General features: G+C 44.9%; 1 protein-coding gene across 6 annotated transcripts in view; it reads right to left on the reverse strand.

Annotated features, from left to right (window-relative positions):
* Usp7 (Ubiquitin-specific protease 7) overlaps positions 1-25818 on the reverse strand; it is a 66905-nt gene that overhangs the window by 15902 nt on the left and 25185 nt on the right. For all 6 annotated transcript variants that reach the window (XM_084604805.1, XM_084604806.1, XM_084604802.1 and 3 more), the window contains 15 exons: positions 25536-25666; positions 24121-24175; positions 23037-23291; positions 21315-21735; positions 17346-17415; positions 16989-17130; positions 14759-14914; positions 12454-12646; positions 10697-10919; positions 7200-7299; positions 3060-3127; positions 2456-2564; positions 1357-1434; positions 976-1079; positions 405-573 (listed from right to left, as the gene is read on the reverse strand). In XM_084604805.1, the coding sequence (XP_084460931.1) occupies positions 405-573; positions 976-1079; positions 1357-1434; positions 2456-2564; positions 3060-3127; positions 7200-7299; positions 10697-10919; positions 12454-12646; positions 14759-14914; positions 16989-17130; positions 17346-17415; positions 21315-21735; positions 23037-23291; positions 24121-24175; positions 25536-25666 (2274 nt within the window). The remainder of the gene's footprint in view (positions 1-404; positions 574-975; positions 1080-1356; positions 1435-2455; positions 2565-3059; positions 3128-7199; positions 7300-10696; positions 10920-12453; positions 12647-14758; positions 14915-16988; positions 17131-17345; positions 17416-21314; positions 21736-23036; positions 23292-24120; positions 24176-25535; positions 25667-25818) is intronic.

Consider the following 25818-nt stretch of genomic DNA (forward strand, 5'->3'; position numbering starts at 1 on the left):
CTTCCGTTCGCGTAGTTCTTCCACTGCAACGCAAGTTTCCACGCTGTGCAGTGAAGCCCCCTTGTCTGCAGCAATGAAACCACTAGCAAGAAAGCACTGTTGCTATCACACCATGAAGGATGCCGGAGCAGCTCACTGTTGCACTGTTCCCATCTCGAAAGCCGGTGCCGAATCTTACACAAAATAAATTTATCGCGACACAAGAAGTTCTCATCAGCTTTGTCGGAATTATTTGATAATTATCTTCTGATAATTCAGCCATTTTCCAATTCCTTGGAGTTCAAATTAACAAGCTTTTACTGCATGCGGTTAAAAGCTGTTGGCGTGAGTTATCATTAGCACAACTACGAAGCACTGCGATCTAAGCAGATTTAATTCTCCGAAAATGTTAGGAGTCTCCACACCTTCTGAAAGTGGGCGCAGGGGATGAGGATCTCGTTGTCGGCCACTATGAGGTCCTCCCGGGGGATCTCCTCGATGCGGTACGTCTTGGAGTTTGCCTGGTTCAGGTTGTCCAGTGGCACGTCCTCCCGCTGGATCGAGAAGATCTTGTAGCTGATCACCTCCATCAGCCTGCACAACCAACAACGCACGGGAGAGGGAGGGGGGACAGGTGAGCAACGAGCACGCAGGGCACTGCATTACAACTAGGAGTGTGCTAACATGAACAGACTATGTTATCCACTTCCCCATCTGTTGCAAGCATTCATACTAGGAAAAGTATCCTAATATTAGGCCACAACTCAAAACCGCACAGACGTTTATAAATTCGATCGTAGCAAACCACTACATCTGGGCAAATTGTTTGAATATAAGTGCACAGGTGTCCTCTTAACTTTATGTGGATCATAACATTCGAACATTGCTTGGCTGGGACCTCGTGCAGAATTGATAGGTGAACATTAACGCACGCATATGGTGTAGAAAACACCCTTAAGGGCGTAAAAATCAGCTTGTAATGTGGCTATAGCTTACCTGAGCTTCCCGGAGCCATCTTCGGAGAGGTCCACCTGCTTGCGGGCCTCTTCAAGGAGGTCGCTCACACAGCCATTCTTGTTTGGGTAGAGAACCAGCTCCTTCTGCGAGGCCGTCCAAATCCAATGCAGACCATTCGCAGAGCCAACACACCATTTCAAGGAGGAATCTGCTGGTCATTGAACAACGCAACCCCCAAAAAAGCCTGTGCAAGTGTCCATTTGGAAAAGCCAATGCTAAAACTTTTCATCCCTTAGTACTGCACTGAGCCAGCATCCCGTTATAAAACTGTCAGAGGTTAAGTAAAACAAACCAACAAAGCAGGTATGGTACCACAGGAACGCCTAAAAAAAAGTTAACAGGGACCAGACTGACACTCACCTCTTCCTTGAACTTGTTGTTGACCCAAATACACTTGAACTGCTTTTTGCTCTCCAATTCGTTTATTCGTATGCTCAACTGTAGAGAAAGAAACAGGCCAGGAAACAAAATTACGTTTCGATCAGCACGAGAAGCGGCCCGAAAAACATTCTCAGCCACAACTAGGCAAAAGCGTGTGGGCTATTTCAAACCTTCAATTTTGATAAGTTTAAATAAACAATGGTGGCAAAGAGTTTCAGAATGCTCAAAACTGGTCAAAAAAAAAAAAAAAAAAAAAAAAAAAAAAAAAAAAAAAAAAAAAAAACTGAGTTTGAGAAAAATGCACTTTTGGAACGCTTGCACCTACCAGCACCCACTATCACAATGCTATTTTGTCGGGAAATATACGATAAAATGAACTTTCGAAAACTGCTGAAAACAGTTTTGCATCACAGTACTAATTCTGTATGATGGATGTCTGCATTTGACATCCATTTGACCCTGTTGGGAAGTCCCTCTTCACAAAACGGCCCGGTTGCGTTCCGAGGACAATTCACTGCATGCAATCATGCTTTACGGTGAAGTGTGCGGCACGGGGAAACTGCACTGTGAAAAATTTCGGTAACTTTCGAACATATGACAATTCCGAATATCGGTCTTTCGAAGATGAATATGAATCGAGTAACAAACATATTCAATTCGTATATTTGCACACCCCTATAGACAAGCTATTAATGAGAGGAACTTTAAACAAAAATGGCTACAGTAAACATCAGTTTTTTTCACATATAAAATGCCTTCACAAGGACATAAACAACATCACCCCCTAGTGCATGTCTTTGGTATTTAAGCTACAAACTTACCTCGTGTTTTGCAAGACTAAATTGCCAAAAAGTGTCAAGGAACAACTCTAAATTTAGGACCACCACATTCCTTGAGCCAGTACAACTGTGAAGGAACTAATCACAGAATTGAAAGCAGTTTGCAAAACTAATCAAGATTATCAAGTTTGATTAAGACTTGGCCAAACCTAAATAAAAAAAAATCAAGATCCACGTCTTAGAATGCCTCTCCTCCCTTAAGGCGAAGCTTTTGCATGAGATCCAAGGTGACCACTTACCTGCTGGTAATAGATTTTCTTGGGTTGCCTTGGTTTAAAGAACACTAGGAGGTCCTTGAGCGTTCCCTCGTATGTACACCTCAGTGGGTTACCGGGACCTTCACGGTAACTGTCCATTGGGACACCAAGAATGGGAAAAGAGCAGGGTGAGGAAGTGCACTGCTCCCCGAACCCCCACATTCGAACCCATTCTAGAGACAGCTATGACTGGATGTGGAGCTAAGATAGTTTAAATGTGCAAATGGTCAAGACAGAAACTAGTCAAGCTCATTTTGAAGGGGTCTTCAAAAGAAGCTAATTGCTTCGTCTTTACTGGCTAGGCAAAGCGGCCATATTGGCTGCACCCCACGAAAGCACTGGCGTAAAATACAGGTATGCAAGCAGAACACTCACAGAAGTTTAAGCATGCCCCCACTAATTCCACACCCATGCATACAACGGATGTTCATTTTCTCCTGAGCTCAATGTTGGGTGATCTAGCTAGATACGATCTCCAGGCATACCTCCACACACACAACGGACGCAAACTAGCTAAGTAATTAAATGTCGCGAAAAAAAAAAAAGAAAAAGACTAAAGAAAGATTATAACAGAGACCCCACTCACCTCTGAACTTTGAAAAATTGTAATAAATAAGGGTCTGTGCCTAACCGCTGTGCCACGGTCCGCGCAATCTGTTCATCAAAAGAAAAAATGCAAAGAAAGAAAAAAATAAATAAATACATAGGCAATGATTGCAAGCTAGTATTCTTTAAAGGAGTATATAGCCACCTAATTTTAGTTGCATTTTACATTCCTGTATATGGGTGGTCACCAAATGTTTTTAGCATACAGCTGCTAAACTACTTATAACTGAGTTTTCTTTTCTCATCTATTTCAGTTTCAGCAGTCAAGTGAAAGCTGGCACGTGTAAGTCAAGTGAAGGTCACATGAGGAATGAAGGCAGGCTGGATTTAGTGCTGTGGTTAATTAAAACAACAAAAGAACAATTATGCGGTTGCTTTTTCATCATTCACGTGACGACTCCTACACTCGACTTCGATGTCATAGGCATCGCTCGGCTGTTGAAACCGAAAACAAAACAGCTGAGAAAAGATATACAAATCCTCAATATATATATGTCTGCCATGAAACAAATTTTTTGGGGGTTTCAGTTTCAGCACATGTGATGTTTCGGCATCTGGAGTGAAGTAGAATTGAAGTCATCGCAGCATTATGGAATTCGAAATTTAATGCCCCTGTCACACGGGCACGGCTGAACTCCTTTCAACTCCCTTCACCCAAGATAGTCTTTACCTCGAGGGAGGTGCGTTCCGTGTCAAACGAGTCCTTTAGGAAAAGTTTAAGGAAGTTCGCTACAAAAGGAGATCTGTCATCTCCCTTAAGAGTGAAGGGAGTGCTCTCAATTTCGATGTGCATTACTTCAGGGTCGCTAAGTAAGCTTTTTCTTCAATAATTTTATTTTTCCTTTTAGATATGTCACTTTTTATTGCATGAAATTAGTATTTTAGCTCGGTCGTGTCCGATTCTTGTAGCTGCACCATACTCTCGCTTGACTGTGCCTGCGTCACTTGTTTTGATCGCTTGCACTCATGCTCACATCTCGCACGTGGGGACGATGGGTAGAACAGTAGCGTAGTACAGTAAAAGCTCATTAATTCAAACTTCACGGGACTGGGAAAAGTTCGAATTACCCGATGTTCGAACTCTTCAATGGCCTTAAAAAAAAAAAAAAAAAAAATAAAAAAAAAAAAAACTGACAAGAAGTGTTTGCATTATGGTAAATTTACCGTATTTATTTGCGTAACAAACCCGCTCACATGACGAACCTGCCCACCTCTGATCTTGTCCCAAGAATTTGAAAAAACAAAAAAAAGGAAGGCGTCAGTCGTTACCGCGTCTGTCCGTTTCGCGCCGTAACGGTCCACAACGCATTCCTTGGCAGTGCGCCAAGATGCTGTGCAGCGATAACATCACGGTGTTTTTACCTCTTGATGTTAGCTCTCTAGCAATGGGGGAAGTGAACTTGGCAGTGTGCCAGCACTTGTCCGGTTCTGCAAGCCTCGTTTTCAGTACATTTGTTTATCATACCATGAGCGATTTGTGCGGGCGCAGTTTACTGCCACTCAATTTTTGGAACGCGTGGTAGCAGCAAACGCCTTTTGAAGCGAACAATTCTAAAAGTAGTCATAATCGCGGCTGACGGCATACTTCCGTTGATGACTGATGGCTGGAAAGATGGACGACTCTTGCAGAAAAAGTTTTTTCCTGCGTAATCCGTAGCGCTTCCGTCCGAAGTCAGCTTTTCAGGGCGTTGGCTGAGAGCGCGCCGACAGTGCTTATCCGTATTTCCGAATTAACAAGGTTCGAATTAACGAGCATTTAGTTGAGAGTTTCGGAGGTTGCAGAAAGAGAGAGCAGGCAGCCGCTGTCATGGCTGCCAACCCACACTTTCCGGCGATGCCAGCTGCCGCGCCTGTCACGGCGCCAATTAGGCTTTACCCACTCTGCCATGGTTTCATCTTCTGTACCTGTTTTGGACGTGCACAGCGTGTAACTATGCCGGTCTTTTGCGGAGTTGTTCCTTCTTTTTTTGGCCATGTGCTGTGCGCCAAGCCACCCAGACGCGGCGGCACATAGTTCGAATTAGCAGGCTTTTTTACACAGATCTCTATGGGGCATGGGTGGACTAAGTAGTGTAGTTCGAATTATCGAGGATCGAATTAACAGGCTTTTACTGTATAGTTATCACTCGTTATCCGACCAAAATGAACAATGAGTTCACTAACCACTGCGGACAGAACAACAAAGGAGAGCGACAGTGGGGACGCCGAGCCACAAATGCCGCACATGGTGTCCAGCAGAGTGGACAAAATCACCACATTTAGAACATATATTGTTTTCAGCAAATGTGTATGATTTTACAATGATATGTATAGATAATTGCATTTTGCAAAGAAAATAGAAAGGTAAATATATATCAGTTGTTCTGAGCGTTATTTTAAGTGTTTGTACAAAATAAGCAGTGCCTAATGGTGTCCTGGTGGATTCTGTGCAAAGCTCGTTACAGACCGTGTGACACGGCAACGCCTTTAAAGCGAAACTCCCTAATGACTCTCTTGCGCTCCTTTAGGCCAAGTAAGTTCAGGGCAGTTCAGGTCAGCCGTGTGACAGGAATACAAGGCTGCTGTGCATTTCCCGACCAGCTGACACCTGATAAAAATTTTTCATGTGCCCCTCAGAAGCCTTAACCGATACACGTGCTACGCTGACAACGCAAATGTGAATTTATAAACAGGACAGCACTATGAACCTCGCGGTGCATGGATGGTCCAACAGAATAGTGGCAACTTCGAAAGGCTGCAAAATATGCAACATGTGCATAAAAGCATGTGGCACTTAAACACAAGATAAAACCTACAATGCGCTTCAACTAAAGTGCTAACCGCATGCGGCGACAATTCGCGGCAACAGACCGCGCGACTGGCTGAGGGCCACCAAAGCATTGCCGCTCGTCGCTGTCACTCAGTTTCTGGGTTTTTAGAAAATTAGTACACCCGACGATTAGTACACCTGACGATACTGACAGTACATATGTCCACCCAAATGAACGGCATTAGTTTGCAGCGCCTGTCAAGCCTGACTCCATCGACCAGACTGGCGGAACAAGCGATAAAAATTCCGACCAAGACAAAGTCTCAGCATGGATTGGATTGGTCACCGGCCAGACTGCAAGTAGCCAAATCGGCTCTTATATTTAAACCAAATCTAGTGCCACTTCACAAACTTTTGCGGCTAAGTCAGGGCGTTTTGGTGAAGCAAGGCGCAGAAATTTGCAACTGCATCAAAGTGGTGCAACAGGTGCAGCTGTTCCACCCCATCATAGTGCATTCTCAACCATCTGACTATTTTTCTGTGTTTGTGTACCAAAATCTCAGTAAAGAAAAGCTTGGTTTGAACACACACAAAAAGAAATGTTCAAATTTTCTAAGTTCGAACTATAGAATAAGCCCGAGTCTCCAACAGAGAAGTCTGACAGGGATTGTTTGCATCTCTGTAAATTTATCTCGTGAAACTCATGAAAGACAGGGCACAGAACGACAATTACTATTTTCTGCTTTTCCATCGACGCTTTACTGTGCGCCCTTTCAGGAGCATAGAATTGCTCTAATACACTGAAAGGCCACCTCACATCCTTTGCGGAGTGAAACTGTAGGGGCAGAGCTCTAGTAGTACCATGTTGCACCATTCACCACACAGCGAACAGCATACACCAAAAGCTCAGTTTAGGCACACTGGCAGAAAAGATCTGTGCGGATAAACTTAGTGGTAATGAGACTGAGGAAAAAAATCACACTGGAAAAAATCTGTGCTCAACATGACTGACTTGCATGGCAACAGTAAGAGCCATGCTGGCAATTTGTTATAGTGATTTCAAAAATAATGGTGACCAAGCTAACAAGCCTTCAAGAGGCATTTTCACAGCATTTTACCTCAACAAAATGCAGCAACCATGGCACGGTTGAAACCCACAATCTTGGAAGCAGCAGCCAAGCCCACTCAAATTTGACAGATCACAGGGGACTGCTACTCTATTCAGGTGAGGCCAAGCTACTAGTTACCAAAATGACAGCTTTAAAGTCAAATGACTGGCCAATTTCTGTAGTGTGCTATAGTTAAAAAGCAAAATTAGTGCATGGTACATCCTTTTATTCGCGCAAATCCTGCTAAAGGGGGCCAACCAACCTGATCGTAGTTCATCTTGAGAGAGAGCTCCATTGTGAATCCCGGGTCATTGGGAATCATCTTATCACAGAATGTCACTTCCACCCGGTAGAAGAGGTCCCTGCACAGGTGATCAGGAGAAGGTAAGACTGAAAAAGGCCCCACAAACCTGGCCACACCAGCCTTCTCTGGAGCAGAACACATGTAACCTTTAGCAAGCATCTTTGGCATGCCACTCGAAAGAAACTTAACTAGCATACCTGCCAACTTGAAGATTTGAAAATTAGTAAAATCCTCCACGAGAAGGGGGGAGGGGGGGGGAGGGCTTTTTTTTTTTGTAGTTTTCAAGGGATCTTTTGCAGCAAGCTTACTCACATTTTCACAACCATAAGTGAAATCTGTGTTATGGAGAGTAATGTGCAAACACTCCAATGGGGAATGATTTATTTTTTCAATGATTTTGCTGCTGCCAACTTTGCCTGCTTGAGAAACTTCCCTGTGTAAGTTTGCTCAAAACAAGTTCCACTCTGGTGCCCTTTCACCATCAGCAGACTTTTGAGCGTTTTCTAACACAGATGAGCGGAACTCCATTAGAGTTTTGTTCACAGTACTGAATATTCTCTCGCATTCAGTATTTCTGTGGGGAATAGAGCGGATGCCCAGCATAACCGATGAAGTTCTGTGGAACCTGATAAGTCGACACTTACAACATTTATTAATTGCGACCACTGCACGTTGCACCTTGACTCATTCAATATGTCCATTGGGACCTGGTACGCTTGCAAGTTGTTAAACTCCACTTCAAGTACGTCGATTGTATCTTCGTTTGATTCCCCACTCTGCTGGGGTAAAATAGCAGGGAATGCCATAATAAAATGACGTACGCAGCTGAATGAAGCAGTTTCGAGACCTTGCACTTAAGCAACTTCAGCCATCTTGAAGGTGAGTAAGTTGTGCTGCCAATGACTATGTCCTTTTTTTTTGGTTCTCTGCAGCTCCATCGTCAACTTCCAGCAATGAATGGCATCCCTTGATAACACCTGGGCGCACAAATCCAGTCAGGAGATCCTCGAAAAGGTGGTTCAAGAGGCCCCTCAGCACATGAATCTAAGGAGCCTGTGCCTGAAGGGAGTTTGTCTTCTCAAAAATCGGTACAACATTCTAGAGAAAAAGGCAGCATGCCCTGCTTAGCTCTGATGACCAAAAATAAAACAGGCGCTCTTCACGGGTTACGTGACTGGATTTTCTAGATTCCTCCAGATGAAGTTTCAGTTTTTTTGCTTGAGGTCCCCAGAATGAGCTCCTTTTCTCTTTAGCAAGTGTTCATCACCATCAGCGCTTTTCTTTCCAAAACCTGCAGCAGTCTTGAGAAGGTGAGTAGCAGACGTTGGGGTCAGTGCAGGGTTCTTTGGGAGTTCGTAAGGAGGTCCTTGGCTTGCAACCCGATACTTTTTAGAAGCGATGTGGACCTTGTTGTCAGACTTGTCACCATGCGAAATGTTCTCATCACAGGCGCACGTGGTGGAAAATCCAAACTTCTCCCTTTTCTTCGACGGCATAAAGCACGGAAATTCTGCCGTATAAGATTTCAAAAATACTTGGAAATACCGGGGCTTCGAGCCTGCCATTGCAATGCGAAGCCACTACAGCTAAAACACCAAGTCACTCCGCCGGATGAAGCAGCTAGTCGCATAGAGGACAAGGCCAACACTGAATGTCTAAAGACCAGAACCAGCGCGTACAAAGGCAACAGCGGCAACAGGCCCATATGGCAACAGGTTTGCAGAGGTGCTATCGAGCTTTAAATGTAGATCGGTGGTCCCACTAGTAGACGACAGAGTTACTACACCCTTGCCGTTGCTGATTATGATACTATAAATACATGCTGTCCTCTCGTGGCAGCGCAAGGTGCCAAGGTGTAGTTTTAATCAATTTTCACGTTTTTTTTCCCCCCGCAAATACAATATTTTCCGTAAAATTTCAAGCAAAATTCGTAAAATCGCAAGACTGGTCGAAATACGTACATTTTACGGAAAATTCGGGAGAGTTGGCAGGTATGAACTAGAAACACTTATGTCTGCACTTTGCTTGGCTACTTACGAGCTGTAACGTCACAGCAACTATGACATGAATAGGAAGTAAATGGGACATAAATTCAAGGTTACAACCAGCCACGACAGTCAAGCATACACCTGAACCTGGGTCAAGATGGCGACCATGACAAATACTGCACCTATGATCAGCCTAGACTCCATAACAAGCTTTCTTGTCTGTACAACTGAATTGCGCTGTTTCATTGAAGGCGAGAGCCTAGTTTTAGTTACATACTTAGCATTAGTAAGAGTGAAACAAAGAACCAAAAAATGAACTCGAGATCCCTGCCGTTGTCTGCAAATGTCCGCCGCATATTGGAACCACATAAGGCTGTCACCCACCTCCTAGGGCATTTTTAGCAACATGTGACGGCCGCCAGCACATTTTCACACATTTTCTGCCATTTTTTTGACTGAGAGACAACTTTTGAATCTTTTCTTTCGTTATACAGATAGCCTCCCATAGAAATAAAGCATAGGCCAACTAAGCTTTGATTTCCTTTTATTTTATCCACTCATTCTCTATATCCTTGTTGATTATAATGGGGTTCGACTATACTCCTACGCAGCTTTTCTTCGAGCCCGAACAATCACTGTGAAACAGTTATCTGCTGTACAATTTTGTGTTGTTTGCAGAGAATCTGTTCAGTGCTTCGAGATAAGCCTGCTCATGTGTGCCTGAACTCGATAACATCGTCAGGGCACACCGTTGGGGTGCGGCGGCGAGGGTGGTAGACGTGGGCTGGCGTTCCTGCTTTTGAATGCCAGTAAACCAATGCCTAGGCATGATACGAGTGAAGTGCAATTCACCAATTGGGTCGAGCAAGTCAGCCTACCGCTTTCTAGCAATTTATCCTGATCTGCCTCATCGTTTTATTCTTTATTTTGCACTGGCTTTTACAGTCAAACCAGACTATATCGAGCCCGTTTACATCGAACAATTTATGAACAGCGTAATGTTACAATGCGAATACATAGCAAAAGGCATGGATATATCGAACAAAAAAGCAGCCGCTCACGATACATCAAGCCTCGTGCAGCGTAAAATCAGCCCAGAAGTTGGCTTTCCCACGCAGTAGTAGGAAAGCAATGGAGTGGTATTTTCAGACTTCGCCATGTTAATTTTTAAAAGGAACCCAGCAGTGCCGCTGACCTTTTTTTTAACATGGCATTTCCGATACAATATCCTACTAGCCACATGGAACCGGTAACATGCAGGGCAAATCTGCTTTGCGAGTACTCCAATTACCAATTTTTAATAGGAAACAAATGACATCTGAATGCACCGAAGAAGCATTTGTAAAGGAGCAAACAAACTTTTGCGTGAAAATTTAATACATCCAAGTCAAAATTTTCGAAGTGATGAAGATTTCCTGGCAGCTTTAGCACCAGCAGTCGCAATGGCTTCAGCTAGGCAACCTTTACCTGAAGTAGTCTTTCACCGTGGGCAGCTCGTACTCGTCCACATTGAGGTCAAGCTTCTGGAAGACAATGATGTCACCGTCCATCAGTTCCTCCAGAACCTTTTCCAGTGGAAGCTCCAGGTCCTCGATCCGGTCCACTATGTTGGGCTTCACCTCCTCATACAGCACCAACTCCGTGTCAGCTGGGAAGCCCGCTCGCTTGTTTAGCAATGGCACCAGCTCCTCTGAAAATTTAGGCGGATCGTTGAGATCGTGAGGGCCACAAGAGGGCGCCGAGACTGCACCAGGACTCCAGCAAGGCTAAGAAAGCAAGTAACACAATGCTACTCAAATTACCGGCAGCAGAATGAAGTTTCAGTTTTCCCCCAAAAAAAAACTTTAGGAGCAAGACCGGCAATGTTCTGTGCATCTTCATTCACCTTTTGTGTGGTTCATTTAAGTCTTTCTATAGCATCGTGTCCCATTACCCCTTGGCTCCTAACAAAGTGGTCCACTTAAAGGGCACTCATCAAGGACGACCTGCACAGCACGGTTTTATAAAACCTGAGACAAAGGAAACATGAGCATGTCCATACGCTAAGCACAAGGATTTTACAGCAAGTTATGCTATGCGTCACATCTGCACCTTCAGTTTAGCGCCGGTAAATGCGGTCAGGACAATGACAGAAGTCATAGTGGTGGTACCACCTGGTTTTACGAAGCGAGCATTTTTGTCCCCAATCCGAGGACTTTTGTCAGGCCTAAGAGATGCCGTATTGTCGAAGAAAATGAAAAGAGCCAATCTAGTGCCCACCTCTCGTTGCAGGCAGCATGACTAAGCGCGAAAACCTAAGAGCAATTTACAGCCAGTGGCCATGCCAAACAACCAGCGGTAATTGAATATTTGAAAATTTGAGTATGAAACGAATACGCTCGTTATTCAATTTGATTTCCAAATATTCCAAAATTACAAAATACGCCGAAAATTTACGAATTTATCAGTTTCCTTACAATGCATGCTTCCCCCAAATACTTGGCCAGGTATAATCAAAATCGAAGCATAATCAAAATGAAACTGGGCCATTTTGTGCAGAGAGACTTCCCGACAATGTGTACGAAACGAAGTACTTGGCGAAACCAGGAAAAAAAACTTCATTCTTAAATAACGCAGACGCCCACTGTACAAGTATTCATCAGAAAAAACTGCTGTGATGCAAACTGATTTCGGCAGTTTTTTCAAGCCCATTTGACAGTTCGAACTTTAGGTTAATTTGGACATTTTTTCAGGTTCCTCTAATGCCGAGCCAACAAATGTTTACTGCATTTAGCAGCGATATGACAGCTCCACCCGGTTTCATGCAGGTCGTTCCTGTACAGACTGGTTTACGAAAGCAAATAAAATTTGCACTGAATTTTTCAGTAGGGTATACACATCCGTTCAGTATTACCTGAAAATACCATGCGAATTCTGATATAAACAAGAACAATGCTTGCCATTTTTAATCACATTTTTTCCCCCATATTGACATTCGATTCGTATTCGAAAATTTAAATGTTCGCATACCCCTTAAAATTGCAGTACAATAATAAACTCGCCCAAATGCTTTGAACCATGTGCCACTTTGAACCATGTGCCACTTTGAACCATGTGCCACTTTGAACCATGTGCCACTTTGAACCATGAGGTGCAGCAAAGATGACTGCACTTGCCACACAAAGTTTGCCACGCGAGTTCGTTGCACACGGATTGGCCTATAGCGAGCAGCAATTACTACTCACTGGCTTTGGCGACGATGGGCAGGTAGGCATGCCCACAGTAGGCAATCTGTTTCAGCCGCGGATCATACATTTTGAAAAAGAGCAGCACGTCTGTCTCCTTGTCAAAGTCCGGCAGCCGGTCCATGTTCTGGTCGGGCGCTATCGTCTCCATGAATAGCGTCCAGGGGTTCGAGTTCTCAGACAGGTCGATCACCTGCACACAAAACACCGCTCAACCAAATGCTTTTCCACCTCACTGCACAAGGTTCTAGTATTGAGAAGCGAAGCGTAATACTATTCAGAAATATTGAAAAACTTTGAAGCACAGCTGTACTGTAAAGACAAGACAAATACCAACTTCGTTGGCTGTCCTACCTCTTCATAAACCACATTTTGTATGAGATATTAGGTATAAAAGACAAAGGTAACAAAAGACACATCTTCCAATTATGTCCACAGTTGCATTTTCATAACAAGATTACATACAGTAGAATTACAATGATACAATCCAATGAGGTCCCCATATCACCCGAAATTGCACATCAACCAAGTTCACATGCATAAGCATGGGAAATGCATTCATGCAGATCTGGCTGCTTTTCCACAGTTCACTGCACAGGGCGAGTAAAGCACGAATAGCAATTGCAACGTATACAATGTGTGGGCCATGCACTGTCACAAACTGTTCCCTGTGTGTACGGTGATCGCAGAGCCAACGATGTGTGGGCATGTCGAAATTCTACACACTGTACAAAATGCATACCGGGCTAGGGAATTTTACGAATCCATACCATCCCAAAATTTGGATCAGCGTGATTTGACTAATAAATGCTGTCAACATAGAGGAAAAGTGTTAGTATAGAAAATACTGGTCCTCTGGAGGTCGACAGCAGCGGGCGGCAAAGCGGCTCTGTAACAACATTGTAATGTTCTTGCCCCAACGTTCCGCACAAGCTACACATAAAAAAGTTCATCTGTATATACCGGTATCTTGGAACGCTCCTTTGCTGCATGTAGCAGCATAGATCATTCCATTAGTGCCGTTGAGTGCACCAGTGGAGTTTTCAAGAATGTAAAAGGATTATCGGTTCAAGCCCCCTGTGGTGTTTTTGAACCGGCATTTGTGACAATGCATCTTTGCAGCTCCGTTATTGCAACTGCAAATGCAGTGGATACGCTCACTTGAGCAAACACTGCTATAACTATAAGTATGCACAGTTAAAGTGCAATGTTTTTGTGAAGTGATGGTGAACTGATTGGGGAGACAACAGTGACCAAGCTCAAAAGCCATTTTGCGGAGCCGATCCATTTTCAGGCATTTCTTCAGCGAGCGCTCGCAGAATGGAACACAGAAGTGTTTAGACGAAGAGGTATGACACATAATAAATAAAATGCACCAAATTTCGCTACCCGTGAGCTTTTGCGTTTTGTTTCAGTCGCGCGACCCCCCTCGAAGCCCCTCGCATATTTTGCTTAACGCATCCTGCAACTCCAATCCAGACCTTGTCGTGATCTGTGTGCTCCGAGCCACAGGATAAATAAGAAAAGCTATCTTCAAAGCCCAAATGCCAGGCTGACAAGGGAGCTCCCAACACAGCTTGTAAGAATTTTAGTTTGGTTTGGTTTGGTTTGTGGGGTTTAACGTCCCAAAGCAACTCAGGCTATGAGAGACGCCGTAGTGGAGGACTACGGAAATCTCGACCACCTGGGGTTCTTTAACGTGCACTGACATCGCACAGCACACGGGCGCCTTGCTTTTCGCCTCCATCGAAAAGCTGCCGCCGAGGCCGGGATTCGATCCCGCTTCCATGGGAACAGTAGTCGAGCGCCGTAACCACTGCGCCACCCCGGCGGGGTTAAGAATTTTAGGGGAATATTTAAGTCACCTTGCATGCACCAAGGAGAAAGCCTTTTGGCTACCCTGTTGCTATCCTCAAGGATAGCAGCAGGGTGGCCAAAAGGCTCAAGAGAGAAAAAGACTCCAGAGAGGGAGAGAGACTACCTTTTGATCTGTGAGAAAGCTCTACCCCTCTCTCCGAAGTAGAGAGAGAGACTCCTCATCATTATCTATCACTAACTATAACGATCAGTCAATATATAACAGAACCCCATAGAAATCCTGTGGAATTTTGCAGAATCTCGCGAACGCATCTTGCAGAAAGACCTCACGCACGCAATTTTCCCCATGAGCCAAGTAAGGCTTTCGCCTAAAAGGAAGAGCGGCTACATAAAGTGTGCGACTACATTTTCACATACAGACGGCTGTTGACCATACCTTACCAAGCTGTGCTGACCCCAGAATAAAAAAAAGCGTGCTCAGACGCACCGTCTTGTTGAGGTCGGCGTCGAGGTCGATAGCGGACGGGCGGAAGGTTTGGTTCGACCGGTAGGTGATGGCCCAGGGCCTGATTCCCTGCAGCGGGTAGCCCATCTGCTCTGCCACCAGCTCCAGCAGCTCCCGTAGCGTGGCTAGCTTCTTCACCTGGACAACACACGAAGCAAATTAAGTAAGTCCAAAGGCAACAGAAACCCTCTCTGCACGCAAGACAACTACTCGGCCAAGAAGGTTGATCCATGTTCAGGAGCTATGACTAGCCACACAGCTTGATGGCAGAGTTCCAAATTTTTTAGCGTGCAGCTGTATCAGCTTCAACAGCCATTTTATTTTGTTTGTTGTTGGAAACCAGCAACCAGCCCTCTAGCGGCGAAAATGCTGCATTTATGTTAATACGAAAAAAAAAAAAAAGAAAGAAAATAGACGATCAATTTCGGACGTTGAAAATAAGGACACTTTGCGGGTCCCTATAATATAGCATAATGCAACATTTATTAAGAGGCAAACGGGAAGTAACTTTTAGGCCCGCCTAAATTTTGTTTGAAATAGAAACTGTCACCGCTCGACCACCCTGGATCATTCTGCTCAGCGCTGCTGGTAATCCACTCGTGCAGATTATCTGAACATGATATGAGTCTTCCGAAGCAAAATAGTTAAGGAATTTTAGATTGTGATTGAGCGGTGTGGTTCACCATGTCGCGAAGTCAAAAACCGCCAACCCTCGGAGATAAGCTCCGAATTATCGAAAAAGCCGAAAAGAGAACGGGTACAACAAAGGCCAGCATCGCTCGTGACCTCAACATACCGGAGTTGTCACTGAAAACTATTCTGGCCAAAAAGGAAAGCATTTTACTAAATGCAAGTAAATTTAGAGTCAAAAAGAAAGCCGCGAAGGAAGGAAAGTTTGCCGTCATGGAGAAGAATCTTGTGGAATGGCTGCGACAGGCACGCAGTTCAGGGATTCCTATTGACGATACTTTGCCTGCACGCACGACAATGTTGCCGATCTGCTGGAGGACGTCGCAGCGCTGGAAAGAAAACTAATGCGTCGAAGCAGCGCAACGGAGCAAAAGAAAATGTCTTTTTTTTTTTTTTTAAACGGTAATACGTTTTTTTTTTCTTTTTTTCAGACTAGTTGAAAACAAATTCCTGGTTTTTTCTTTGTTAATTTGATTAATGTTGGTTGCTGTGGGCTTTCAAAGAGCTCATTCAGCGCAAGGCTGCGCGCCACTGCCTACATTGTTTGATTTTCGATCATACGAAATCCGGGTTATACGACGGTACCGCACGGTCCCCTGAAAGTTGTATAAACGATGTTCCACTGTATAGCAGAAGCTTTGAAGGTTGAGGAGTGCGGGTAAAAAAGGAAAGAAGAACAGACTGGCAGAGGAAGGCAAATATGGAACGTTAGCAAAAACGCTGAAGGTCAGCAGCTCTGCATAACGAAAACTTCAACATGGTTTAACAGAACGTTCTTGCGGACTAGTCTGTTCATGTTCAAAGGCAGAAAAAAAAATGAGCAATAACGAGGACAGAAAGCAACCTGCGTTCATGGCGTTGAGTTTGTTCCTTTGCCATTTTGAGCAGTCTTTCCTCCCTCCTTCAAAATGGAGGCCAAACCTGTTCTGGGGCCAAAAATTAGGTTGGAGCACAGGAGACATTTATTGTGACAAAAGTGTCTTAGAAAAGGCTGACCCTATTGGTTAGGGGGACAGGGTAATTGCAGGGCAAGAATGCTCATGCGCAGAATATTGCGCTGCAAGGGCAAGGGGTGCACCATTCAGAGGACCACTCAGTGCTGAAAGAGCGAGGGGTGTTAGTCCCCCCTCCTCACACCCCACTATTCCCATTTCCACCTAACTGATAAGGTCCCCCTCTTCTAAAACTCCCTAATAATGCCATAGCTATCTGCTGCTGTAACGAATACGGGATTAAGAGCGGATGTCAAGCTGTTGCTTCACAGGGATCATTCACCCTCTCCTCACTTCATATACACGAAGAAATGCCGCTTGACTGGTTCGTGTACGACACAAGGCCCGAAACTAATATTTTCAGCTCTGTGCTTAACTGCCGCCCTAAAGACGGGCCACACTTGTGGTAAATAAATTTCCAAAACGCTGGAAAGCTGACTTGCAGTTTTGCAGAGGGTCTCTACAGCAACCCTGAGCTAAAGCGCCCAAGAAGACACAAGTATTTCACTGGAAATAAGTGTGGGCCACACCTTGAAATTTCTAAAGTTGGCCTTCTCAGGGTCGTAGAGGTCATTGCCCTGGTGGCCAGCAAAGCTGTCCTCTGTCAGCACCTGGACACCCATGTAGAGGTGGGCCTCGTTGCGCTCTTTCCGCCGCAGGGCCTCTTGCCGCCTGTGACAGACCACTCAGCCTGAGGCACTGCCCTCGGAAATTTCAACAGGAAATAAATGAAATTTCGACAGAAAAGAAATACTTAAGCTACTTCCTTTTTTTTACTGGACAAAAATGCACTAGAATTGCATGGTGCAGACTGAACTGCTTTTGTCGGGAAAACGAGAAGCATTTTTATTTTCTCGCCTTCAAATTTCATGGACAGGTTTACTCACTTCTCCTCCTGAAGCCTTTCAACCAACTGTTCGGGGATGTCATTTTCTGTGACGGGTTGTAGGACCTCGTCTGCAAGTGAAAAGGTTACAAAGAGACAACGGCTGAGGCAAACAGCAAACAGAAACTCCGCCACATGTTTAAAAAATAATTAAAACCGGTACTGATGCTTCGGTTCCATGTTGCAGTCCTAACAGCCGGGTAAAGAAATTGCAGCTTATACAAGATCCCGTGTCGATTTATTCCCATTACAGAATGCAGAGGTCGCATACACTTTACTGTATCAAGACCAACCCATCTGCACACAGGTGTTGGCATCATCTGTCAGATCCAACATCCTTTCAAGCTGCCCAGCTTGTCGCAAAGAAGCAAAATGTCTTGCATAGTGCCATGGACACTTGCAATGCCAAGCATGCCCACTACCATAAGATCCCAATCAGCAAACTGGCCTAGGAAAACAAGACGGGGCTTCGCCCACAGATGGTTGTATGAACTGTGGCGAAAAAAAAAGTGCTTGCAATGAAAGAAAAAAAAAAAAAACGCAGTAGTGATAAAAAACTTGTGGCTACAGCGTAGCTACAGAAGGTTATGTACCGCACACTTACAACACGCCATACAGTGCGGTATATCATTTATGGCTGTTTGGCCATTTCCAGCAGATATAATCGCCCTTGAAGCCAGAAGGTTAACTCTTTCAGGACCACGGCCCGAATTCCGTGCACAAATACAGGGTCAAATTGCATGAGTTTTCAATCTCAAAATTTTCGTGCGTATGTCATCTAGTGGAGTCGTTGAGCATCAATAGCTTTCGTTTTCACGTAGTTTGCCTCGCTCTCGGCAGGCGGCGACGTAGGAGAGACTTTAACCTTAGGCGCGGCGGCGGCCGAAATTAAAAAGCATGGCGTCGCCGTCAGGCCACGTGATTCCGCTGCTTCGACTGTAGATTTTTCTGATGCAACGAGCAGTGAAGAGTCCGAAGATGAGCTCTGAAGCTCCGATTTCAGTTCAGAGAGCAATCTAGCACCATGATCACCTGAACCGTCAACTAGTGTCCATTCATTTTCTCGGTTTCATTTTCTACTCGCTCTTGGGTAATTTCAACCTACAGGAACGACTTCCTGTCCCCGCGGCACAAGCGTATCCAGGTTTTTCCCAGGCGGGAATCTGGTGTGCACCTGACCCAAGATTCACACCAGCAGTGGTGTGAGAAATCGCGCACACACACACACACAAACACTACACAAGCCTGCAATGTTTTTAAAGCTATCACAGAGGTATTGTAGCACATTTTGTATATTCTGTAATTTTTTTAGTGCTATTTTTTTACTTTGATATGCAAAAATTTCAAACCCTTTCTTTTTGTTTCCTTTAAGAAAAAAATTTGTATTTGAGATTTATTTTTATATATTATATACTGTTTATCTATTTAAATTTTTTCGCAATAAAATTCCAATCATGTAGGTTCACTTCTGTATCGATAACATTGATGTTTACGCGGCCGGAGTCACCGTGCGAGCTGTAGGGGGAAGTGTCTTCGGTTCATCATCACCATCATCATCAGCCTGATTATACCCACTGCAGGGCAAAGGCCTCTCCCATATTTCTCCACTTAACCCGGTTCTGTGCTAGCTGCATCCACTTGACCCCTGCGAACTTCTTAATCTCATCCGCCCACCGAACTTTCTGCCGCCCTCTGCGGCAGAACCACGAGCTTTCCTAGCCATGCCTAGCCGATCAAAAGCCGCCATTTTGGTCCCATGTTTTAAGTAACCAATAGAAGCAAGCGCTGCGCATTATTTTTGTTGTTGCTTGTTTCGCTTCCGCTTAGATAGAAGGGTTGTTTAGAAAAAAATAAAATGCTGGAAACGCGAGCTTTCAAACGAGACCAAAATGGCGCCGCTGGAACGCGTAGTTCCCGTGCTGCAGTCGGCAGAAAATGAACCAATTTAGACTTCAATTTAAAGGTCCGCATGAGTGTAGCTGCTGCTATTAACTGTTATAACGTGTGAAATGCACATAATTTTGAAGCCAAAATTTGCAGATCGGTGCAAAAGGGTCTCGGGAACACGAAAATGAAGAGACTGAAAATGCGATTTTGGGGCAGACTTTCAAGTTTCAAGTGCCACGTCCTCCCTTAAAATAATCGGTATGTCAGCAACCTTACCCTCCAGCCATGGCAAACCATTAAAAGAAAATAGTGCAGGTTGGCATTACACAGCAGTCAACTCGTTATGGGCACAGAGCAAGAATGGTTGTATAATGACACAATATCGCCGCTATAGCAGAGACAACTTTGGCCCGGGTGTGCTGCGCCGCTCTATGCGCCAGCGCCCTCGGAGGAGACCTTTACAAATCCTCCGTGCAACACGGCCACGTCTACTCCGCGCTGTATTCAAGTGTGTTTACATGCATGCGTGACTGTTGCTCTCCTCCTCCTGCCATGTTCTGACCGCCATAGTTTTTCAAGGAAGGAGGCAAAGAAAGAAAACTGATAAAATTACGAAGCGCTTTTTCGTACGATTTGTGTGGTAAACTGTAACGGGGTGGTTGTCTGCCCTTTTTGTTAAAGTATCTCGTACCACTCGCGTCCCCCATCGCAGAACTGAGTCTGCCTCAAACAAGATATGCCAATCGTTCTATCCTCATATGCAATCATGTTTTGGGAGCTCAAAACTGCGCACTCGCGGGATAACTGAACTAGGAATTGCACATAGTAGCGGTAGAACTAAGAAGGCCAAGGCTTCCGTGGAGAGATGTCCCCATCTGCATGGAAAGTCGTCGGGCATTTCCTCGCTGTTCGTCTTGTGGAGAGAAAGATGATCACCGCAGGAATGGCATGCCTTGGCTTATGGCAAATGACCGATTGTTAGGAACCAGTGATCGTTATGGTAGACAGGTCATTGACTTCGAACAGCAGCGCCACATCAGCAAACTTCCCTTGGCCGCTGTTGGCATGAACTAAAGGGTAAAGTGGTATGCTTGCTTTGTGTCATTGTAGGAAACACATCCAATTCACACTGAAAACAGGCACCACGGCGTCGGTAGCATCCTGTGTAGCAGTCACCATTTTAAAGTGAGTAAAGAAGTCAGTTAGGAAAAGAACAGAAAAGTTAAAAAAAAACGAGGAGAATCTTAATTTAGACCATAGTTCTTAGTAAGGTATTAATAACATTTGCAGACCCGTAGCCCATTTTGCTGTTGTGCCAGGCTTTCCGCGAGCAAGCAACATGTGACCCCTATATAAACAATGATGAAATAAAAACTACTGAAGCTATCACTTTGAAACTTTATAGCTTTCTGTTTGATGCTATTTCAAGCTACCCTGCCAAATTTCATCCCTATAAGTCAAAAATAAAAAAGTTTGCTTCTCCGATCCCCTCATCCCCGCTTAACAGACTATCAGTTATATTTCTTACTTTCGAAAGCGCCGATAAAAAACATGTTTCCAACCAAACCAGCCTTTGTCAGCCGGGGTACCAAAAAAAGCAAAAATGAGAAACCCCACCGGTGAAGAGTGCCGGCTTTGCACGCGTCTCTGTGCGACTGCTCGCCTCCTCCTCACACTCCTGCACCATGTGTACGTACGGCCACGCCTGGCATGCACTACCGCTCGGGCAGGCTGCACAGGCTCCACACGGCCGTGCGCTGCGGCTGCGCATAGGTTTTGTCGCTTCTCTCCACTCCGTCAGGAACCGAGCGCTGGCGTCGCAGACCGAACTCCAGTTTGAGTTCCCTATTGCCTTCGCATGCTTTTCTTTTCTGGGTAGCAGAGAAGGTGTGCCACATACTGTAAAAAGGCAAGGCACCCTTGTGCCCCGAGATCGACACGCAATGCACCCTTGACTGCAATACCATTTGTGCTAAGCGGGTGTTCGTTATATGTGGCCTCCGCTGTATGCATCCCATTCTTTGATTTTGCAATGCTGCCCTGCTACGCGCTAGCGGAAAACAAGTTTTGCACCAGGACTCACTGATGGCACTGTCCCGGATGTACACCAACATGTAGGCGTTGGTGCAGTGCCGGCTCACGGCCACGTCATCCTCCGTGCCACCAAAGTTGTGGTCGATGGCCTCCTGCTTGGTGCAGCGCGACACCACGTCATCGTCAAACTTGCACCAGCGGCCATCGCCACGTGGGTTGATGAACACCACGTAGTGGCCCCCATGGTTGTCTCCACTGTGCACGAGCACCGCGTGCAGCGTATACGTGGCGGGTGTTGTCGAATTGGCGGCCCCCTCGGTGAGGAATTCACTCAGGTTGAGCCGCTCGGGGAACTCGAATCGGTCGTTGATCTTTATGTTGTTATCCGTCACATGGTCATACTGGAAGCGCAGCAAGTGGAGGTGCACCACGGGTGGTAGGCAGGCAAAGATGATGCCCTTTTCGGCCTCCTGCACATGTCGAATTTCTCACATCACCCACTACTTCCGGATAATTCGGGATATAGTAAAATTTGTTCCTGTTACACTTTAAAGGCCCTCAAAAGGAGGGAGGGTATTGCTCAAAAGGCTAGGAGGGAAGGGAGTAAATTCTGGGTAGTATCACATAAAATATTAAATAAAAAATTTCGAATCCAAATGAATGCTTTGCATTGCGAACAAAATAAGGAGAAAAGAGGCAATGTATTAGCATACACCCAAAGATGTGGTTTGTGCAACTCGTCAAGGCAGCTGTAAAAAAAACTAAATAAAGATGTTCTTTCCAACTTGCATTCGGCAAAGTTCAATCAGCAATAAGCCGCAGTGCACAAATAAGCATCATAGCCACAATGAATACAAAAGTAACTAACGGATTTTGCAAACTGAAATATCAGTGTTCTGGAGGTTCCCTGCATGCTATAAAACAAATTTCGATTTTCCGAAATTTCAATTTTCGTCTTTCGAAGCGTGAATCGAAGCTTACTGTGAATCAATTTTTTATTTTTTTTTTTGTGGAGATGCACAGAAAACCGATAAAGACGTGCAAAACGAAGAAGTGTCCGTGTGCTATGCGGTTAGAGCACGTTAAAGATCTCTAGGTGGTCGAAATTACCTAAGAGCCCTCCACTACCCCAGCACTTCTTTCTCTCTTTCCGCCTTTACTCCAGTCTTCTTCCCTTTACTCATGGCCCAGTTTAGGAGTCCACAGAACAAGTGCGACAGATACTGCACCTTTCCTGTGAACAGATTACTAACTTCGAAAGGATCACATCGCAGAACGAAAACCCACATCTGCATACTAGCAACTCGCCGTTTGCTTGCATTCCTGCATCTTTGCACTGCATTTAAAGCTTACTAATGACTGCAGGAATACTACTTCATATCTTTAAAGTGAGCAGCAATATTCCCAACATTTTCACACAGCTGTGGGCTGGCTAAACAACCACATCCGCCAACATGCTTCCGCAGCACACAAACACTTACCGGACTGCATAGATAAAGAGAAAAGCACATTCCTCGCATATTTTAAACAACACAAAGTGATAAGATGGTGTTTTTCTGACCAGGGCGTCTCGTGTTCGAAAGAAGGCGGCTGAAAAGCCTCACTTTGAAAGTTCACAAACAGGAGAAGCTAGACGTAAGAACACTGCAGGTGATACAAAAATGGTAGAGATCTGACCTTTGCTGAAAAGCATTCACCTACTGACACAAGTCAGCAAAAAGGCTGACCCAACATCACACAGATGCCAACAGGAGCAAAACATGGGCCTAACCTGTAGGCCGTACTCGCCGGCGTCGTACTTGTTGTCGCCATCGAGTGACTCCGTGGCACAGTAGTCTTGGAAGCTTTCGTGGATGTTCTTCTTGCCCTTGACATTGAGCTGGATGTCATAGAAGGGCTCCATGCGACGTGACGCGTAATCGACATGCTTACACTTGATAAACGAGATCATCTTGCCCTCAAAGAGCCGTGGGATTGTACCTTCCACACAGGTGCCCTTCATCTTGCTCTCCATGTTGTCGAGCAGCTGGGAGGGGACGAAAAGGGAAAAAAAGGCACGTGCATCGGAGACTCTTAAGGTACATATATATATGCACTTCTACTGCTGTTGCGCAGGAAGTATTTGTCTAATCACACTTTATGAAACTTATCCACTATCAGGGCTTGCAGTTTCCCACTAGTGATGCTTTGCTACACAACATGCTCACACAGTGATGAAGACAGCTACCCATATCAGCAAGAAAAGATGTCACAAAGACTCAAAGACAGAACCCCTTTTTTTCATCAGCTTCAAAGAAAGTATTGACGCCTCGTGTAGCTAAGCTACTGACTACAGACTCTGCCATTTCGCAAACTAAAAATACAGTGACCCTTGTGCGCAGTGCTCACGCAGTATGCACTGCGCAATAAAAGCAAATTAGAAAGCAGCCCACAGCACAAACCAGAAAGTCCACACTGCTCAACGAGAGGATTCACACAATGCTGATGCCGGCTGTACTTGCTCACCCTGTTGAAATTCAACAGAAGTGTGCAAGCCACGCCAGAACGAAAACGGGACAAGTTTTTTTGCAGTAGCGCAAGTACTGACAAAGCATCTGTCATTACAAAAACGAAATGCTTGAGAGAGAAGTCTTAATTGTCTTCATGACAGCCAGCACAGGAACAGTAAAGGTCATACCAGGGATGGACGAATCGCAGAAATTTCCGCAACAGGCAATAGGTGGCCTCACTAGTCCTTGCAACAAGATCTTTAGCTAGCTGAGAAGGCAATCAGATATCCAAAAGGTTTCATTCGACAGGCCATGGAAATTCCTTTCCAGTGCTTCTTAGATACAAAGCGTAAGAAATCAACTCACCACCCTGCAAAGCTCTTGGACATCATGCTGCATAAACGAATCGAGGGTTTCCCACCTGAAGAGAAAGAAAGGCACCGTGAGCAACCTGCCTGCGCCCCATCGTTTGGATGCCAGATCAGAAAAGCCATAGGCTAGCACAGCCCTCTAGCCTTAACAGTTTCCGATTCAACTTATGTGACAAACATGTCAAATTTCTACTTCTAGTTGGCCGTCTTGTTAATGGAACACTTACCTCCAATGCAACTAAATTTCACCTGCTAGAGTTCGGTACACAGGGCGGAGGACCATAACCAAAAACATTGCAGGCACATATATGGAATGAAAACTGTTCTGGTGCTGTTTAAATATTAAAAATGCAGCACCTATCCCTGTCCTCTTACACTTGTTTGCTACTTGCATGCACAAGTTCTTTAGTCTAAAGGAAAGTAAGTTCCAATTTTAGTCTTTCTGTTTAGCCCTAACATTTACTTTCCTTACCATTAGGTTTTGCAAATACAAAAGCCGACCGAAAATTCTGAGCAAATATAACGATAAGAGCATTCGAAATTTCTCATGAACAGCGACCGATTGCTCGAACCTTATCCTCACTTGCCTTCGTATAATGTGTAACAGTAGAAACTCCTTAATTCAAACTTCCAGGGAGATCAAAACTAAATGCAATCCTCTCAATGTAGTGCAGATGTTCTCTCTCGCACACTGGTGCACTGCGCCTGCATGGTTTATTACAGTCCCTGGAAACTGTCCGTTGAACAAACCTGAACAGCAGCCACAGTTCGTAGAAATCACCTACACAGAGTGCAGAGTTCTTTTGTCCCAAATACAGGAAGAGGTAGCAGTAAAAGCGCATGGGAGGTGCACGGCTTCATGGAGAAGGTAAACGAAACAAAAATAGCGGTGCTCTCCAAAACAAAACAAAGCAAGTTGATCCATGGCAAAAATGACGTTCTGCAAGATATTTAGTTATGACAAGCTTTAGAATGCATACAAAATGCAAAGAAAATGCCAACCCTTTCCACCGGTGCATTGAAAATAGTATTTTTGTGGTGAAATTAGACTTCCAGGTTTCTGGATATTTTCGTGGTTCCTAGAGAGTCCATAAAATCTGCTTTAACTACAGCCTTAATTATTAGCCCATACCAGTAGCATCAAATGAAATGCAATCAAGGTTACAGAAATATAAGCAGCCAAGAGTCTCACCACCGAGGAGAAAATATTAAAGCCTTTGATTCTCACTGCATGAGGCACAAGATGTTAGGGAAGCCGCCTACACTTCCTGCCTGGCAGCTAAGGTCTTTGTGTGTGTCAATCATTCGTTGCCCTGTTCCATCTGAGGCTGATGCAAGTTTCTGCATACTGCATCCAGTGCTGTTCAAAAAGGGGCCTCTTGCTTCCCTGCCAAGCCTTTTCTCACTCACCCAAAGGACTTTGTGAGCTTCTTGGTGCCCACTGGTCTGTCCGAGAACTGCAACTCATAGAACACCCTTTGTAGCGCTAGCGCCACGCTCTTGGATGAGTCATCACTCTCGGTGGGCATTTGGTACACAGCCTGCATGGAACAACACACAGTGAGAAAAAGAGCAAAATAGAGCAACCAGCGCTGCAAGCACAGCAGCTGGTGGGTACAGCTATTCTGTGGCTCCAATGAGTATGACATCAAGCCTTGCGATGAATGCTCGCTACCAAGTTGCCCTGCATTAG

The sequence above is a fragment of the Amblyomma maculatum genome, chromosome 5, assembly GCF_055883805.1.
Source record: "Amblyomma maculatum isolate TAMU_Amacu chromosome 5, ASM5588380v1, whole genome shotgun sequence".
Lineage (NCBI taxonomy): Eukaryota > Metazoa > Arthropoda > Arachnida > Ixodida > Ixodidae > Amblyomma > Amblyomma maculatum.